Source organism: Asterias amurensis, chromosome 2 (genome assembly GCF_032118995.1).
Source record: "Asterias amurensis chromosome 2, ASM3211899v1".
Lineage (NCBI taxonomy): Eukaryota > Metazoa > Echinodermata > Asteroidea > Forcipulatida > Asteriidae > Asterias > Asterias amurensis.
Genome location: NC_092649.1, coordinates 17,643,227 through 17,662,205, shown reverse-complemented (window position 1 = coordinate 17,662,205; position 18,979 = coordinate 17,643,227). Strand labels below are relative to the sequence as shown.

The following is an 18,979-nucleotide window of genomic DNA, read 5'->3' as shown; positions in this document are numbered from 1 at the left end:
AATTAGAGCCTCCCCTGTACCCACAGTGCAGCTTAGCGATACCGCCCATCCCCAGGAATTAGAGCCTCCCCTATACCCACAGTGCAGCTCAGCGATACCACCCATCCCCAGGAATTAGAGCCTCCCCTATAACCACAGTGCAGCTCAGCCCTACCACCCATCCCCAGGAATTAGAGCCTCCCCTATACCCACAGTGCAGCTCAGCGGTACCACCCATCTCCAGGAATTAGAGCCTCCCCTATTACCCACAGAGCAGCACCGCCCTACCACCCATCCCCAGGAATTAGAGCCTCCCCTATACCCACACTGCAGCTCAGCCCTACCATCTGTCCCCAGGAATTAGAGCCTCCCCTATATCCACAGTGCAGCTCAGCCCTACCAACCATCCCCAGGAATTAGAGCCTCCCCCACCCACAGTGCAACTCAGTCCGACCACCCATCCCCAGGAATTAGAGCCTCCCCTATACCCACAGTGCAGCTCAGCCCTACCAACCATCCCCAGGAATTAGAGCCTCTCCTACCACCCACAGTGCAACTCTGCCCTACCACCCATCCCCAGGAATTAGAGCCTCCCCTATACCCACACTGCAGCTCAGCCCTACCATCTGTCCCCAGGAATTAGAGCCTCCCCTATATCCACAGTGCAGCTCAGCCCTACCAACCATCCCCAGGAATTAGAGCCTCCCCTATACCCACAGTGCAACTCTGCCCTACCACCTATCCCTAGGAATTAGAGCCTCCTCTGTACCCACAGTGCAGCTCAGCCCTACCACCCATCCCAGGAATTAGAGTCTCCCCTATACCCACAGTGTAGCTTAGCCCTACCACCTATCCCCAGGAGTTAGAGCCTCCCCTATACCCACAGTGCAGCTCAGCGATACCACCCATCCCCAGGAATTAGAGCCTCCCCTATACCCACAGAGCAGCTCAGCGAAACCACCCATCCCCAGGAATTAGAGCCTTCCCTATACCCACAGTGCAGCTCAGCCCTACCACACATCCCCAGGAATTAGAGCCTCCCCTATACACACACAGAGCAGCTCAGCCCTACCAACCATCCCCAGGAATTAGAGCCTCCCCTTATCCCACAGTGCAGCTCAGTTCTATCACCCATCCCCAGAAATTAAAGCCTCCCTATACTCACACAGAGCATGCCAGCGCAGCCCTATCACCCATCCCCAGGAATTAGAGCCTCCCCTATACCCAAAGTGCAGCTCAGCCCTACCACCCATCCCCAGGAATTAGAGCTGCCCCTATACCCACAGTGCAGCTCAGCCCTACCACCATAGAGCTACATGTATATAGCTCTATCCCCATGAATTAGCCTCCCCTATTCCCACATAGTGCAGCTCAGCCCTACAAACCCTTCCCCAGGAATTAGAGCCTCCCCTACCACCCACAGTGCAGCTCAACCCTACCACCCATCCCCAGGAATTAGAGCCTCCCCTATATCCACAGTGCAGCTCAGCCATACCACCCATCCCCAGGAATTTCAGTCTCCCCTATACCCACAGAGCAGCTCAGCCCTATCACCCATCTCACGGAATTAGAGCCTCCCCTATACCCACAGTGCAGCTCAGCCCTACCACCCATCCCCAGGAATTAGAGCCTCCCCTATACCCACAGTGCAGCTCAACCCTACCACCCATCCCCAGGAATTAGAGCCTCCCCTATACCCACAGTGCAGCTCAGCCCTACCACCCATCCCCAGGAATTAGAGCCTCCCCTATACCCACAGTGCAGCTCAACCCTACCACCCATCCCCAGGAATTAGAGCCTCCCCTATACCCACAGTGCAGCTCAGACCTACCACCCATCCACAGGAATTAGAGCCTCCCCTATACCCACAGTGCAGCACCGCCCTACCACCCATCCGCAGGAGTTAGAGCCTCCCCTACCACCCACAGTGCAGCTCAACCCTACCACCCATCCCCAGGAATTAGAGCCTCCCCTATACCCACAGTGCAGCTCAACCCTACCACCAATCCCCAGGAATTAGAGCCTCCCCTATACCCACAGTGCAGCTTAGACCTACCACCCATCCCCAGGAATTAGAGCCTCCCCTGTACCCACAGTGCAGCTTAGCGATACCGCCCATCCCCAGGAATTAGAGCCTCCCCTATACCCACAGTGCAGCTCAGCGATACCACCCATCCCCAGGAATTAGAGCCTCCCCTATAACCACAGTGCAGCTCAGCCCTACCACCCATCCCCAGGAATTAGAGCCTCCCCTATACCCACAGTGCAGCTCAGCGGTACCACCCATCTCCAGGAATTAGAGCCTCCCCTATTACCCACAGAGCAGCACCGCCCTACCACCCATCCCCAGGAATTAGAGCCTCCCCTATACCCACACTGCAGCTCAGCCCTACCATCTGTCCCCAGGAATTAGAGCCTCCCCTATATCCACAGTGCAGCTCAGCCCTACCAACCATCCCCAGGAATTAGAGCCTCCCCCACCCACAGTGCAACTCAGTCCGACCACCCATCCCCAGGAATTAGAGCCTCCCCTATACCCACACTGCAGCTCAGCCCTACCATCTGTCCCCAGGAATTAGAGCCTCCCCTATATCCACAGTGCAGCTCAGCCCTACCAACCATCCCCAGGAATTAGAGCCTCTCCTACCACCCACAGTGCAACTCTGCCCTACCACCCATCCCCAGGAATTAGAGCCTCCCCTATACCCACACTGCAGCTCAGCCCTACCATCTGTCCCCAGGAATTAGAGCCTCCCCTATATCCACAGTGCAGCTCAGCCCTACCAACCATCCCCAGGAATTAGAGCCTCCCCTATACCCACAGTGCAACTCTGCCCTACCACCTATCCCTAGGAATTAGAGCCTCCTCTGTACCCACAGTGCAGCTCAGCCCTACCACCCATCCCAGGAATTAGAGTCTCCCCTATACCCACAGTGTAGCTTAGCCCTACCACCTATCCCCAGGAGTTAGAGCCTCCCCTATACCCACAGTGCAGCTCAGCGATACCACCCATCCCCAGGAATTAGAGCCTCCCCTATACCCACAGAGCAGCTCAGCGAAACCACCCATCCCCAGGAATTAGAGCCTTCCCTATACCCACAGTGCAGCTCAGCCCTACCACACATCCCCAGGAATTAGAGCCTCCCCTATACACACACAGAGCAGCTCAGCCCTACCAACCATCCCCAGGAATTAGAGCCTCCCCTTATCCCACAGTGCAGCTCAGTTCTATCACCCATCCCCAGAAATTAAAGCCTCCCTATACTCACACAGAGCATGCCAGCGCAGCCCTATCACCCATCCCCAGGAATTAGAGCCTCCCCTATACCCACAGTGCAGCTCAGCCCTACCACCCATCCCCAGGAATTAGAGCCTCCCCTATACCCACAGTGCAGCTCAACCCTACCACCCATCCCCAGGAATTAGAGCCTCCCCTATACCCACAGTGCAGCTCAGCCCTACCACCCATCCCCAGGAATTAGAGCCTCCCCTATACCCACAGTGCAGCTCAACCCTACCACCCATCCCCAGGAATTAGAGCCTCCCCTATACCCACAGTGCAGCTCAGACCTACCACCCATCCACAGGAATTAGAGCCTCCCCTATACCCACAGTGCAGCACCGCCCTACCACCCATCCGCAGGAGTTAGAGCCTCCCCTACCACCCACAGTGCAGCTCAACCCTACCACCCATCCCCAGGAATTAGAGCCTCCCCTATACCCACAGTGCAGCTCAACCCTACCACCAATCCCCAGGAATTAGAGCCTCCCCTATACCCACAGTGCAGCTTAGACCTACCACCCATCCCCAGGAATTAGAGCCTCCCCTGTACCCACAGTGCAGCTTAGCGATACCGCCCATCCCCAGGAATTAGAGCCTCCCCTATACCCACAGTGCAGCTCAGCGATACCACCCATCCCCAGGAATTAGAGCCTCCCCTATAACCACAGTGCAGCTCAGCCCTACCACCCATCCCCAGGAATTAGAGCCTCCCCTATACCCACAGTGCAGCTCAGCGGTACCACCCATCTCCAGGAATTAGAGCCTCCCCTATTACCCACAGAGCAGCACCGCCCTACCACCCATCCCCAGGAATTAGAGCCTCCCCTATACCCACACTGCAGCTCAGCCCTACCATCTGTCCCCAGGAATTAGAGCCTCCCCTATATCCACAGTGCAGCTCAGCCCTACCAACCATCCCCAGGAATTAGAGCCTCCCCCACCCACAGTGCAACTCAGTCCGACCACCCATCCCCAGGAATTAGAGCCTCCCCTATACCCACACTGCAGCTCAGCCCTACCATCTGTCCCCAGGAATTAGAGCCTCCCCTATATCCACAGTGCAGCTCAGCCCTACCAACCATCCCCAGGAATTAGAGCCTCTCCTACCACCCACAGTGCAACTCTGCCCTACCACCCATCCCCAGGAATTAGAGCCTCCCCTATACCCACACTGCAGCTCAGCCCTACCATCTGTCCCCAGGAATTAGAGCCTCCCCTATATCCACAGTGCAGCTCAGCCCTACCAACCATCCCCAGGAATTAGAGCCTCCCCTATACCCACAGTGCAACTCTGCCCTACCACCTATCCCTAGGAATTAGAGCCTCCTCTGTACCCACAGTGCAGCTCAGCCCTACCACCCATCCCAGGAATTAGAGTCTCCCCTATACCCACAGTGTAGCTTAGCCCTACCACCTATCCCCAGGAGTTAGAGCCTCCCCTATACCCACAGTGCAGCTCAGCGATACCACCCATCCCCAGGAATTAGAGCCTCCCCTATACCCACAGAGCAGCTCAGCGAAACCACCCATCCCCAGGAATTAGAGCCTTCCCTATACCCACAGTGCAGCTCAGCCCTACCACACATCCCCAGGAATTAGAGCCTCCCCTATACACACACAGAGCAGCTCAGCCCTACCAACCATCCCCAGGAATTAGAGCCTCCCCTTATCCCACAGTGCAGCTCAGTTCTATCACCCATCCCCAGAAATTAAAGCCTCCCTATACTCACACAGAGCATGCCAGCGCAGCCCTATCACCCATCCCCAGGAATTAGAGCCTCCCCTATACCCAAAGTGCAGCTCAGCCCTACCACCCATCCCCAGGAATTAGAGCTGCCCCTATACCCACAGTGCAGCTCAGCCCTACCACCATAGAGCTACATGTATATAGCTCTATCCCCATGAATTAGCCTCCCCTATTCCCACATAGTGCAGCTCAGCCCTACAAACCCTTCCCCAGGAATTAGAGCCTCCCCTATACCCACAGAGGTATGCGTCCCTCGTTGTCGCTACGCCACAGTGGTTTTCAAAAGAAGCAGAAAACAAAAGCCTGCGTCTTCTGTGCACCAAGAAAGCTTTACTTATTCTTAAAGGAATTAAAGGAACACGTTGCCTTGGATCGGTCGAGTTGGTCTTTGAAAAGCGTCCTGTAACCGCTTGTTATGGTTAGAAAGATGTTGTAAAAGTAGAATACAATGATCTACACAAATATGCCTCAAAATTGAGTGGTTTTCGTTTTACCTCGTCGATAAACACGGTCGGCCATTTATGGGAGTCAAAACTTTGACTCCCATAAATAGTCGACCGAGTTAGTTCACGACGTAAAATGAAAACCGTGCAATTTTGAGTGATACTTGTGTGGATCATTATATTCTACTTTTAAAACATCTTTCTAACCATATGCAAACGGTTTCAAACGCTGTTCATAGACCAACTCGTCCGATCTAAGGCAACGTGTTCCTTTAACTTCAGATGTTTTATTGACCATGCACAATCTCGTTGCAATGCCATTTTCTTGTGATTATTAATCAGTTGTTTTGATTCGATCGAAAGCATATGACATGTTTGCTTCAAAGGAATCTGTTTCCGCGGTCTAGATATCCTTTGTACAGTTTTGAGGTCTGACAGGCCGGATACCCAGATTCTTTGGTATGGATAACAATGCAAACAATTTCTTCCGTTTCACGCGATCTCATCTTTAAAGGTGCTTGCATGTTTTGGGAAGGAGAAACTTGTTGACATACCATCAAACCAACATGTGAGAGTGTGTATAATCAAGTTAACTATGCAATCATATTGTAGTGACTCGCGGAAAGGTTTGTTTTTCTGGCAATTTGAGATGTAATTCACATCACAGTCAAACACGGATCCTCCATGGTTCAAGTGATGCACAAACTGATAAGCAAAGCATTTTCAAAAACATTGTGGAGTGGTATGCCATCAATAAGGTTCTTGTTAAGTGGTTAACAATAATGACTTCAACAACTGAACAATATAGCAGAGATTTTGTGTACAGACGTTTATTTTCGCTTGTCTTATCTGTCACATGTTATGTCCATACTTTTCCTTTAATCCAACTTACTTAAGGATACCGCTACACAGAACCCACACATCCTTTGTTTTAAACCCTCTTTTATTTCTTGTGTCAGCAGGAAAACATACGATATGAATAAATACGACAGTCAGTTCTGACCACTATATTATGTTCAAGTGTTTATAATTTTGGAAATTGTTTCGCGCCATTTTGAGAAGCCAAAAACGTTGGAACTGAAGTTCATGATGGCACGTCGTGGGATGGCAGGCCTACCTAATAATATGACGCTTCTCTGTGCGACGAGCTTTGTGTTTTTCTTGATGTTTCAAGAAATTTCCGCAGGAAAGAACAATCACAGTAAGAACACATTGTTGTTATATTTATGCTATTCATTATTTGGTAGCCATCTTTATTATCTTCCAGCTTCATGAGCACACAGACAATAAATGATTGTAAATGCTCACTTAGATTGGAGCGAATCAAATGGGGCTGCAAGAAAAAACATTTTCTTTAAAATCCGCGTCTAAAATATCTTGTACTTTTTATAAACTATTAATTCGAACATTCGAATACTAGATTCAAATGTGTAACTCTGTCCTTCATCAGATGAAGATTAACAGGCCTTTAGTATTACATCAGTCTACTGTAAACTGTGACACCACTTGCAAAAAGTCACATTCCAGCCATGGACTTCCTGACGGCAGATTTGCACATACTTCTTACAGGCCTGAAGCCGAATTCATCTCCATGCTAATGCGATACGAATGTTGATGTAGATATTTTTGCAACAAATAATAAGTCCCAGACAGTTGACTTGCTCTCAACTCGCTGCCCAAACAGCACTGTGATGTCAAAACCCGATTCGCATTTGGGGAAGGTTTGAACCTGGCTTAACGGGGAAAAATCAAAATCTTACGTTTCTTATGAGATTGTAAGACTTAAGTTTTTTAACATTTTTTCAAATCTTGTATATGCATACATTTTTTTTTTTTTTTTTTTAACTCCGTTGAATTTGTGTTGAATTTCTCCATGTAAACAGTGTTTCCCTCGCCATTCAGGAAATGACATGGAACGTACAAGGTCACTCTTGTTGTAAACAAAGGTTACATGGTCGATTATAGGCATGGTACAAAATTCGCGATAACATTAGAACGATGTGGCATATATATAGGCCTAGCCTACGCGTTTACACACAGACTTACTCGACAAAAGTATTAGGTGCATATCTGTGGGATTACGTTTGAATTATGATACATGAGATCTACTCCTTTTATTCATAGCACAATTTAATGATTTACAATGTATGGGGCGCAATATGCTGTCAATCAAACCAGGAACAGCGGAGCGAACTCATTCTCCTTTCTTTTACGTGCATAACACAACACACGGGGCCAATGGCTTTACGTCCCATCCGTTAGCTCCAATTCCTATGAAATTTAATATCTCAATTCCATAAGCCCGTTCAGTTTTGCTTCATTGTTTCCGAAGTGAATTTGATTTATAATCTTTGGTGCTGCGAGAAAATTTACAGGCCAATAATAATGTGTATTAAAGGAAGTGGTAGGCCTAATCCTGGCCGATGAAATGTGCGTTTAATCCTTTTCGGGTTTCAAACGAAAAATGGTAATAATGAGCACACCATGTGATTGGTCCTTATCATTAGAGATATCTAATAATGGACGCTGGTAAGAGCCAAAGATATTTCATGCATAGCGTCGGGGAAATGAGTGTTAAGGAAGTGAAAGATCCGGCTTTAGAACGGAGGACACAATTTACACGTATTGATAATAATATACCGAAAATACTACAACTCGAGCTTTTGTCCGACGTGTGAACCTCTGCTGAGATAAGTCACTGATTTAATTACGGTAAGTTTAGTTTTGTTTTGTAAGGGGTTTTCTTGTTACACCTTGTTTTCTTTTAATCGTGGTCGTGGTTACGTACCATAAAAGAAACACAAACATCGAAAAAGAGCATTATTTTAAAATGTAGTTTTCTATTGACTATAATAGGTCTGCATTATAAAGAATACAAGTGAACGGATGTTTATTGTTGTACACATTTGAAAAATAATTTGTGTGCGAGTCTTTGTTTGGATATTTGTAATTTATACGTTTTATTTTGGCAGTTTTGTCATCTCATACTGTGAATTTACATTAAACTTTGATAATCTTCGTGAACAGTTAAATTTTAGTCACCCATGTAAGTGAACACAAATAATTAATATTATTATGTGCCAGAATGACTCGGAATCCCAGTGAGTCAATTCTGACCAGCGCTTGTGTGTGTGTGGGTGTCTTCGTTTGGGGAGGAGGGGGCGTGGATGGGCGAGTTGTACTAAGAGCTAATTACGGATCTCCTTTAAAGGCAGTGGACACTATTGGTAATTACTCAAAATAATTATTGGCATAAAACCTTTCTTGGTGACGAGTAATTGGGAGAGGTTGATGGTATAAAACATTCTGAGAAACGGCTCACTCTGAAGTGCCATAGTTTTCGAGAAAGAAGTAATTTTCAAAGAATTTGATTTCGAGACTTGAGGTCTCGAAATCAACCATCTAAAACGCACACAACTTCGTGTGACAAGGGTGTTTTTTCTTTCATTATTATCTCGCAACTTCGATGACCGATTGAGCACAAATTTTCACTGGTTTGTTATTTTATGCATATGTTGAGATACACTAACTGTGAAGGCTAGTCTTTGACAATTACCAATAGTGTCCACTGCCTTTAACTGTTCCTTCTTCCACAGACATTTACACAAAGTACGAAGAGAATGAGAATCCGTAGACCCACCATTACCATCGGGCTATGGTGTCTTCAGCTTTGTATAGGTCTGTGTATTGTTTCACGGATTGCAAATTGTGATGACGATTTAAGCGCCGGTAAGTTTAACACTCTACTTATATGACATTGATACCAACTGGCAACGGAAGTTTTGCACTTCCCAATTACAAAGTACAAAAACAGAACATTTCCTGAATATGAATTATACGGAGCCCCAGAAATGCCATATCACTTATTCAGATAATTGAGACGATCATTTTGTCATGTCGCAGTATGCCGATACTGAAAATTATCCCGGTAATAATAATTTGTATATCTCACTGAGAAGATTATTTGCACCAGATAACCAAACAACTCGACCAACAGTGATAGTTTATACCACCCCGTCAACTAATTGAAAGTTTGCCAACGTATTGACAGTTGTGTACTAATAGTAACATACTTGCAGTCATGCCGCTATATGGTAACTTAATCATGAGTTCTTTAGAAATAGACGCATGAAAGTATTACTATTATTGGTATTTAATTTCATTGTTTTCGTAGATGAATCAGATGAGTCACAAGAAGAAATCTTCCCAAAAGGTAAAACTGAATCAAATAATAAATCTTTACAATTTCGTGAAAATGTCACGCTAAAGTTTTTTTTTTTTTTTTTTTTTTTTATATATTTGTATATACTAGAATATTTATTTAATGTTCGTTTTTTGCTATGTAATAGCAGTATTTAGTATGCTTCTTTGTTAATGTGGATTGAGTGATGTATGTTGTCGTTTGTAGAATAAACGGAGTAGAATAACTCCAATCGAAAGAAAAAAAGAAAAAAAAAATCTTTACAATTTGTATCATTAACATAGTATGTCCAATGGGCCATATTTTTGCCCGCTTGAGGGCGCGTTCAATCACTTCCGGAGGTGTATCATTGATCTCCATTATGACTCGTCGGTATTCATTCATTCATACCCAAAACAATAATTAAAAATTGGAACACATTACCACCACAGACAGCTAATCCAACATGGACATTAAAATGAGCTGTTATAATCCACCTCTAAAGCAAATTGAAACAACGGCCGCCCAACAAACTGACAGAACTTCTATTGGCGAATCGCGTGTACCCCCGGGAGTGATAAAAATACTATTTATAACGCCCTCGCGCGGTCAAAAATAAGATTCTAATACAATTATAATCGTTCAGTTACGAGGTTGCATACTTTGTGCAAAAAATTACTTCTTGATTTGCCAAGCGAGTCATTGTGCGAATACTTCAAGTTGGCTTAAAGATGTACAAATACTCGTTCGTGTGCCAAACCTGATTTTAGTTATTGCGACTGGTACATATCTAATCATGCCACCCCACCCCCCTCCCCGGAATATCTCCCACGATAATCTCCATTGAAGGCAGGCACACTGGGCCCTATTTGTATTTATTCAAAATAGTTATTAGCATAAACCTTACTTGGTAATGAGTAATGGAGAGCTCTTGTTAGTATAAAACACTGTGAGAAACGGCTCCCTCTGAAGTAACGTAGTTTTCGAGAAAGAAAAAAAAATCCACAAATTTTAATTTGAGACCTCAGAATTAGATTTTGAAGTATATCGAAATCAAGCATCAGCTGACAGCGCACAACTTCGTGTGACAAGGGTGTTTTTTATTTCATTAATATCTCGCAACTTCGACGACCAAGTCAGCTCAAATCTTCACAGGTTTGTTATATTATGCATGTGTTGAGATCTTAGACAATTCCAATAGTGTTCAGTGTCTTTAAACGACTTAAACCATGTAATACCTTTTTTTCGTGTGAGTCCTGTGATGTACTCAGATAAGCAACAACTGTTGAATAATAGTATCTAAGGATTGATAGATTGGATGATCGATCAACTGATCTATTGACTGATTGATTGATCGATCGAACTGATTCACTGATTGGTATTTTTGCTTACTCAACGCTTATGATTTGATAATATTTTTCTAACTCAACGTTTATGACTTGATAATATTTTTCTATATTTTCCTTTTTTCTTTATCTCTCTCTCTTTTTTGTCAACAGATATAGTAGTCGGTGTAACATTGGCGATGCGCAAAGGCGATTCAAGTAAACTTTGAAATACCATGAAATAATATATTGGCAATGGCGGGCCCGATACTTCACGGAGGCAACGAAGGCGATTGCTTCCATGCCCCCTGGTCAATGCCTTTGTTATTGAGTCGTCGTACACATTTCGTGAATGTTTTAAATTGAAACCTCTCATTTATTATGTTTTGTCGATAAATGTAGAAATCTTCACATTTCTTTGAAGACTATAATAGGCATACTCTTTAGGAGTTTCGTTTCAGGAGCATTGATCAATGGCGGAATGTTAACTGCCAATTCCTGGCTTGAGTAGGAGACTATACGTTGTAACGCTGTTTGAAATAATCCACCAATGAGGGAGATGTGCATAACGGCGTTATAATAGTTATAAATAATAAATAATATGTATAAATCAATGCTTTAAGTAGAAGGATCCTCAGCAGCGTTCTGATTCAGGACCCAGGTTGGTTTATATAAATAATTAACAATTCACAATTTTTCTCACTGTAGTTTCTGTCGAATCTTTCTGATTATGTCCCGCAATGCAGTATCTTTTGATGATTGGTTTAAAATAATGTGTACCCTATGACCCTAGACCTTCAATTAATATAGTTTTGTTTGAAAACCTTAGTTCTTTAATCTTTACACTTTGCCTTCAACAGAAAATATAGGCCTAACTAGGATTTGATGGTTGGGATTTGTTTTTTGTTTTGCATCATCCACTGGATCATTGAGCGACATACAAGCTCAGTGTTCACATAATTTATTATATTACTACAATTTACAATTGGTTGCCGGTGAAGAACTCGTGATTATCGGTGTTATTGTTCTGAAGTAGACGGTATCAGGTACTACAATCAAACCCATATATGGTGCGAAGTGCTTGTCAAGAATTGGATTCTTGCGGGTTTACGGAGGTGTGCAGGGAAAAACTACAGAGCATGACTTCGTAAAAACCCAGCCCTGCATGCTTGCTCTTCTAACTTATTACAGACGACCATGATGCAGATAATTATTTCATAAGCCATTTGAAGTTTTTGTACCTTCATACAGTCAAATCACTCTGGTGGGATTCAAACCCATGACCATTGCACTGCTAGAGAAAATGTCTTACCACTAGAGACTCCGAGCTAACCCGGTGGCTATCCCAACCAAATGAAATATACAAACATGGTTTCAAAATGCAGGCTAGCCTTAGGCAAGAAGTAAGCTTCCTTTAAAAAAATTCTGTTGGTGTGGCAGGAGATTCTGTCCCCCGGAGATTCGGTCCCCCATAAGTATGGCAAACTGTGTATATGTGTGTACTAACTTCTGCTGATAGCGCCCTCTTCAGAGTCATCCTCCTCCAGCCCATGTTAATAGCGAGCTTTCGATTTTTGGCACGGAGCACACAGGACGGGAGAGAGCATAGCAAAGTAATCTGTATTCTCACGCTTGAGTGCTCCCGTCCTGGATGTTGTGGACCGCATGGTGATATAGAAATGATTCAAGTCCCAGTCCCCATAAGGGTCCTTTTTATTTACAGTCTCATCGCCTAAACATCAGACAACTTTTGCGATGTTGGCATCCCCCAACCTAGCCCCCCTGTGCCTGGTCATTCTCGGGACCACAATCGCTACATTTTGAAGTCGGATATGATTGTTTAGGATCTCTCGCACGAGAACGGGGCTTGAATCGAGTCTATCACAAGTCTCCCCACCATACAACGTGTACAAACGACATCAGTCCGTTGTCGTACAGACCGGACGTTGTTTCACCAAAATAGCGTCCTCAATCTCTTCACGACGGAGTCTACTTCAGTTTGGCGCATGCGTCGATCGATTTTCCTGCTCCCTAATACACTGATCTCTATTATATACAATCAGTAATCCCTTATAGTGTATTTTTACCCCAGGAAAGATGAGGCCACTAAGCATTTATGTACGTGTTGTACATGTACCGTCTTTCTCATATCGGCGCAACCAACCAAGCGTGTCTAGAATACCCTCTATACACGTGTACTTGTGTTGCATCGACATGCAAACTCCATGATTGGGACGGTAAGGCCATGGAGTTTTCCTCCATAAGGCACACGTTGTTATTGTACCTCATCTTCACTGGGGAAAAAACGCACTTAGAATTTGTTCACCGTCCTGTGTCCCTTCCGTGGTCTTTCGAAAGCACACTAATTTCCCATATGAAGGACCGAATCTCCGGTGGACAGAATTCCCATGGACACCGGAACATGGATGTTGTATCGTTGAGTAGCCCTATCTAAGAATAATGTTCTCATTGTGTTTTTTCACAGACTTGAGTGAAAGCTCCAAGTGTGTTAGGTATGGCCTGAATGTTTATCGGTTGTACTGCGATTTGTGTTCCATTGACCATGAAGAAGAAGAAGACCTCCCCGGACCTATTACTATTGTCCATACGTCATATTGTTCAGGTATAGCAAACCATTCAATCCCGTTTTCTGTTAAAGGAACACGTTGCCTTGGATCGGATGAGTTGGTCTATAAAAAAGCGTTTGAAACCGTTTGTTATAAAATGTATATAAATGGCCGACCGTGTTAGTCGACGAGGTAAAACGAAAACCACGCAATTTTGGGGCATATTTGTGTAGATCATTGTATTCTACTTTGACAACATCTTTCTAACCATATCAATTTTATAAAAACGCTTTTCAAAGACCAACTCCGTCGACCGATCCAAAGCAACGTGTTCCTTTAACCCAATGAGACTTGTGTAGGGTGCGTTCGTTTAGCTTCCCTGGGTCGACCCCGGTGTGTGGTGTTTTTTTTTTCAGGACGAACGTGTGTAGTTCGTCCTGGTAAAAAAAAAACTCACTAAGAGCTAAAATTGATCTTTACTGCAAATCTATCGCAGTTGCTAAGTAAAGTATGATGTCACAATACAAATCACAATGGTATTGCCGACAATTGTCTTGCAATGAATTTTGTTGCTTTGTCGAAATTTGTAATTGAAGATTTAAATCATCCACAGCTGCAGGTTCTACCACTAAAAGGTGTACCGCTGATGCATTGCACACAACGCCAACAAAGAGTAAGTGTACGACCATTGTTGGTTCACAGAAACCACGATTAAGGAAACTACATGCCCATAGGGTGCCAGACTATAGACTGCACATTGTGCAACTTTTGGCTTTCAGTATAACCACGGAGAAAGGAATAGAAGGAGCTCGAACGAAGGGACATCAAAAGTCGAACCTGCGGTACCGCGGTCGTTTAACAACACCTCGTAATCACCGATATACCTTCAGACAATAGGCGAACTGACTGGCGTATGTGAGTTTGCGCGTGCGCACTTGGTTCTTCACTCAACCATGGTGTCGTATGTCGTATGGATATAATACAGAAAAACAACTTTTTTGAGACCTGATAAAAATTGTGTACACTTGTGCTCACCAAATCGAAAAACACAATTGAATACCAACCACCCTCGTGTGCTAATACCCAAATTTTGAACCACCGCTAGTGACCGGAAAGTCAAAAAAAATGAAAAAATATGCCATGATGTTTCAGTGAAACACCACAAATGGTAAATGAAAACGTGTGTATTCACAATAAATTCTTGTCTCCAATGATTCAACTTTACACTAAGGCAACGGTGCAGAGCGGCGGTACCGCGCGTTCTGTACAACGAAATCTAATCCTGCTCGTTAATCGGCCGTCCAGCTGGAGGTCTCCTATCTTTTTCCACTGGTTAGACGGGGCATTGTCAGGGTATTCTTTTGTTACTCTGCGGTTTTGCGGGTCGTTCGAGCTCCTTCTATTCCTTCCTCCATGGTGTAACCACTCGGTCAACGAAAACTGGTCAGTCATTGTCACAACTCTTCCAATACCCAGCTCCGGACTGCTTTCCCGCAAGTTCGATGACCGATTGAGCTCAAATTTTTACAGGTTTTTTATTTTATGTATATGTTGAGACACACCAACTGTAAAGGCTAGTCTTTGACAATTACCAATGGTGTCCACTGCCTTTAAGCAAAACCTTAAACATTGAACCACCATTTTCTTTGGCGAGGGGTAGTTCATTCCGATCCTCTTATTCTTAATATAAGCGAATTAGCCTATAATCTACCTGTTCTATAAAATCAATAGTTCGCGGGAAAAACGACATTTTGTCAAATTTATTTGTTTGCAATGTTTTAATTTTTTGATTTGTGAAACTTTCAAAAGGGTGTTGATTTTCTCGATTACCGATGGTTTTTTCCAGCGCTCAAACCTGTGTGCGGGAGGGGAAACAAGAAAAAGAAGTGGTACTGTGGTTTTTGTTCTTTGCAAAAGGAAAATGCAGTCTTTAAACCGACATGCCCGGGGTCGAGTAAAGAGCCAAGTGAGTATTATTATTATTATTCAATAAGGTAGCTAGTTCTGCATCCTTACCAAAGCTGAAGCATAACTTGTGGAATCGTTGGGTTGTTCAAATCAATTAATAAAATCATCCTTGTCCGAAAAAAAATTGTTTCCTCAACGGATTTCTTTCCACTAGGGAACGTTGTTCTTCACGAAAATAGTCTTTGGAAAAGTCTTTCTACTCTTTCATTGTTATTTCTTTCTTCGTTATTTCTTTCTTCTTTCTTGAAAGGTTGTGAAGATAAAATACAAGGCCCTGACAACACACCCGACATTACCCCCGACAAGAGCCCTGACAACACCCCCGACAACACCCCCGACAGCACCCCCGACAAGGGCAGCAAAGACAAGAAGTACCGGTACGTAAAGCAGTACTGTGTAGCAAGTGAAGAAGATGTTACATTTGATGACTGCAGCCAGAAAGCACCATCATTCGGAGTCAAAATGCCGGAGTTTCTGGAAAAATATAAGACGGAATTCTAGTAAACATGAAAACTAGAATAACAGTTTGTAGCCCACACCCCTCACTGGCCTCGGTCTAGCTCCCCCACGGGCGGCGGAACAGGGGACCGGGGAGCACTTTTAAAATTTTGTCAAATTTGCTTCTCCCCCATAATAATTTAAAATCTGCTTAATTGATTATAAAAATAACTTTGCTTAATTATATTGGAGAACTATTTTAATTTACGTTTATTTTTAACAATATAATTTGCTTTATAATAAACCTTTTGACGAATTAGCGAATCAATTGTCATATTAAGTGCAATGAGGTTATGTATATAAAATAGCCTTATCTATATACTGAACAGTTTTGTTTAAAAAATGTTTCTTGCAAATTTGATGACCAATAATTGAGCCCAATTAATTTTCACATGTTTGTTATTTAATACATATGTTGAGACACAAAGTGATAATAATGGTCTTCCCGAAAGAATACCCTGCCTTTAAAGGTAGTGGACACTATTAGTAATTACTCAAAAAAATAATTATCATAAAACCTTTCTTGATTACAAGTAATGGGGAAAGGTTGATAGTATACAAATATTGAGTGGCTATAAATTGAGTGGAATGGGATATTGAGTGGAATGGGAGGAATATTATAGCAAGGTAAAATTTGGACTGTTCCATTTCACGAGGCGAAGCCGAGTGAAATGGAACAGTCCAAATTTTACCTAGCGATAATTATTCCTTCCATTCCACAAATTAAAGCCACTCAATATTTGTTTTATATAACTGACATTTTGTCATTTGATGTATTTGATGTATTATGAAAAATCACACAAATTACTGACAACCAAAAATCATATAGCGCCGCGTAGTGGCAACAATGCACAAATCGGATCACAACCTTTTGCACAGGTGCTCCTTTAATTGTTTTAGCAGCGGCGCGGCGGCACTGTACTGCTCAAAAACATTGGGAACAAGGATAATCCTAACTGTTGAATGGAAAATGCTATTTCCCATGGGCGTATAGGTCTTTTTGATCGCCGGTGCGGATGGGAGTAATAGTGAATGTCACGTGAAGAAAGTTCCACCAATCAAATGACAAGGATCTGTATGCCAGTTATATCATATAAAACATTGTGAGAAACAGCTCCCTCTGAAGTGACGTAGTTTTCAAAAAAAGAATTTGATTTCGAGACCTCAGATTTAGAATTTGAGGTCTCGAAATCAATCATCTGAAAGCACATAACTTAGTGTGACCATGGTGCGACAAGGGTAGTTTTTTTCTGTCATTAATATCTCGCAACTTCGACGACCGATTGAGCTCAAATTTTCACAGGTTTGTTATTTTATGCATGATGTTGAGATACACCAACTCTGAAAATTACAATTAAAACGTTGACAATTACCAATAGTGTCCAGTGTCTTTAAGCAGTTTTTATGAAATAGAAGTTCTGCTTTAATTTTTTGGACAATACAGTAATTTAAAAAAATAAGGGGAGAAGAGGATGTGCCCTCCCAGACCCTGCTCATTTAAAAGAGTAAAATTCTTTATAGATATTAAACAGAAATCTAAAATTAAATTTTTAGAAAAGGAAAACAAAAAGAGGCATAGTTTCATGATTGTGAGAAATTTATCAAAATCCAGGTAGCTTTGAGCGTTTCAGATATTATATAGCAAAGGTTTGCGGTAACACCATAATGATAATCTCTAAACGCGTTGGTGTGGTTCTGAAAAGAACCGTTGGTTTCAACTCGACGTTTCGACCAGTATGCTCTAATCGTCTTCTGGAGAAAGACTTTCGCAAACACTATCGTATTTCCACCCCCTGCAAAGTTTCAACTCTTTGCGTGTTGATACTGACAATGTATTTGGTGTACCAGTAAGAGATAAGAGACTCAGTGGGCAGGAAGGTATCAAACGGATGTGAGTCAACAGGAATCATAAATGAATACTTAATTTATACTCAACCTCACATCCATTGTATAGGTTTTCTAAAACACTATACCCTGCCAGGAAACGTGCGCTGTTAAATGGAGTACTACGGCTTATAAAAAGCAACATTCGTTACTGCTTGGTCCAGTCTTAAAACACCAAATTACACTTATAAAGCAAATATAACTGCACACCGGAGAAATGCTTTTAGTTCTACCATAGAGCATAGAGAAAGGACCCTGGCAAGGCCTACGGTCAAATCAGCAAAAAATATCGCCCATGATCCTAAATGCGACAGCGTAAAAAAAAAATGAAGGAGATAAGATCCCATACTTTCTACTTCCATCGATAGTTAAATTTTTCCCCGAAAACAAGATGGTTATATTATGACAGCTATTGTTTGTCATACAATTATACATTAGGAGGGTGTGTTCAGTACCCCCAAAATCGTTCCATCAAACACCGGTAGTGCCAAAACATCAACACTGTACCTTACGTGATAGGGGTTCGATCATTGTAAGAACGAGGTTGTTCATCTTATTCTGAGAACTACAATCGTATGGTTGTTCATGTATAGCATAAACTTGTAGTCTGTTCGTTTCTTTTAAAACCCCACGGTAAAATGTGGTGATTCAAAGTCGTCGTCTTAACTCCATGATGGGAATCACGTCTTTATAAAGGTAGGATTTCATTTTGAGTAGATACGTCAAGTAGCTGTAGCCTCAGATACGATAATATAGTAAATACGTAAAAGACTGATAATGTTACTCTTCGTAACTGCATACGTAATGCCCAATTAACATCTTCTTGTACCAGATATTAAAAATATAGCGTCAAATCGAGTTGTGTTACTCATTTTGACACCGGTAATCTGGCAGTGATTTACCACTAAACATGATAAAGAAGTCAATTTGATAAAACAAAATTTACTCGCACATTATTGTTGAACCGGCCCCAAACCACGAACGCACTTTTTTGTATGAGTTGATGAGTTAGATTTGCATTTGGGTAGGCCTATAATATAGGAATGTTCCCAATGCGTAACAACTTGATTTATAAATTTATTTGGATAATTAGCAAATCACAAT

The 18,979-nt window shown here is 43.3% G+C and overlaps 1 protein-coding gene across 2 annotated transcripts; it reads left to right on the top strand.

Moving 5' to 3' along the window:
* Positions 1-6,403: 6,403 nt before the first annotated feature.
* Positions 6,404-17,473, top strand: LOC139954331 (uncharacterized). Of its 2 annotated transcripts, XM_071954086.1 has the most exons (7): positions 7,329-8,165; positions 9,050-9,182; positions 9,628-9,666; positions 13,444-13,581; positions 14,139-14,198; positions 15,372-15,491; positions 15,744-17,473. In XM_071954086.1, the coding sequence occupies exons 2-7, from the start codon at positions 9,074-9,076 to the stop codon at positions 15,992-15,994; spliced, it is 717 nt and encodes a 238-aa protein (XP_071810187.1). In that variant the 5' UTR covers positions 7,329-8,165; positions 9,050-9,073; the 3' UTR covers positions 15,995-17,473. The 2 variants fall into 2 exon arrangements, with proteins under 2 accessions (XP_071810188.1, XP_071810187.1); XM_071954087.1 differs by lacking the exons at positions 7,329-8,165; positions 9,050-9,182; positions 9,628-9,666 and adding an exon at positions 6,404-6,654.
* The last annotated feature ends 1,506 nt before the right edge of the window (positions 17,474-18,979 follow it).

Bases quoted from the DNA above. Each gene is read 5' to 3' on its own strand.
- LOC139954331 (XM_071954086.1), top strand. From the start codon at position 9,074: ATGAGAATCCGTAGACCCACCATTACCATCGGGCTATGGTGTCTTCAG. The intron at 9,667-13,443 runs GTAAAACTGAAT...GTTTTTTCACAG, and splicing joins AGAAGAAATCTTCCCAAAAG to ACTTGAGTGAAAGCTCCAAG. The intron at 15,492-15,743 runs GTGAGTATTATT...CTTTCTTGAAAG, and splicing joins GGGGTCGAGTAAAGAGCCAA to GTTGTGAAGATAAAATACAA.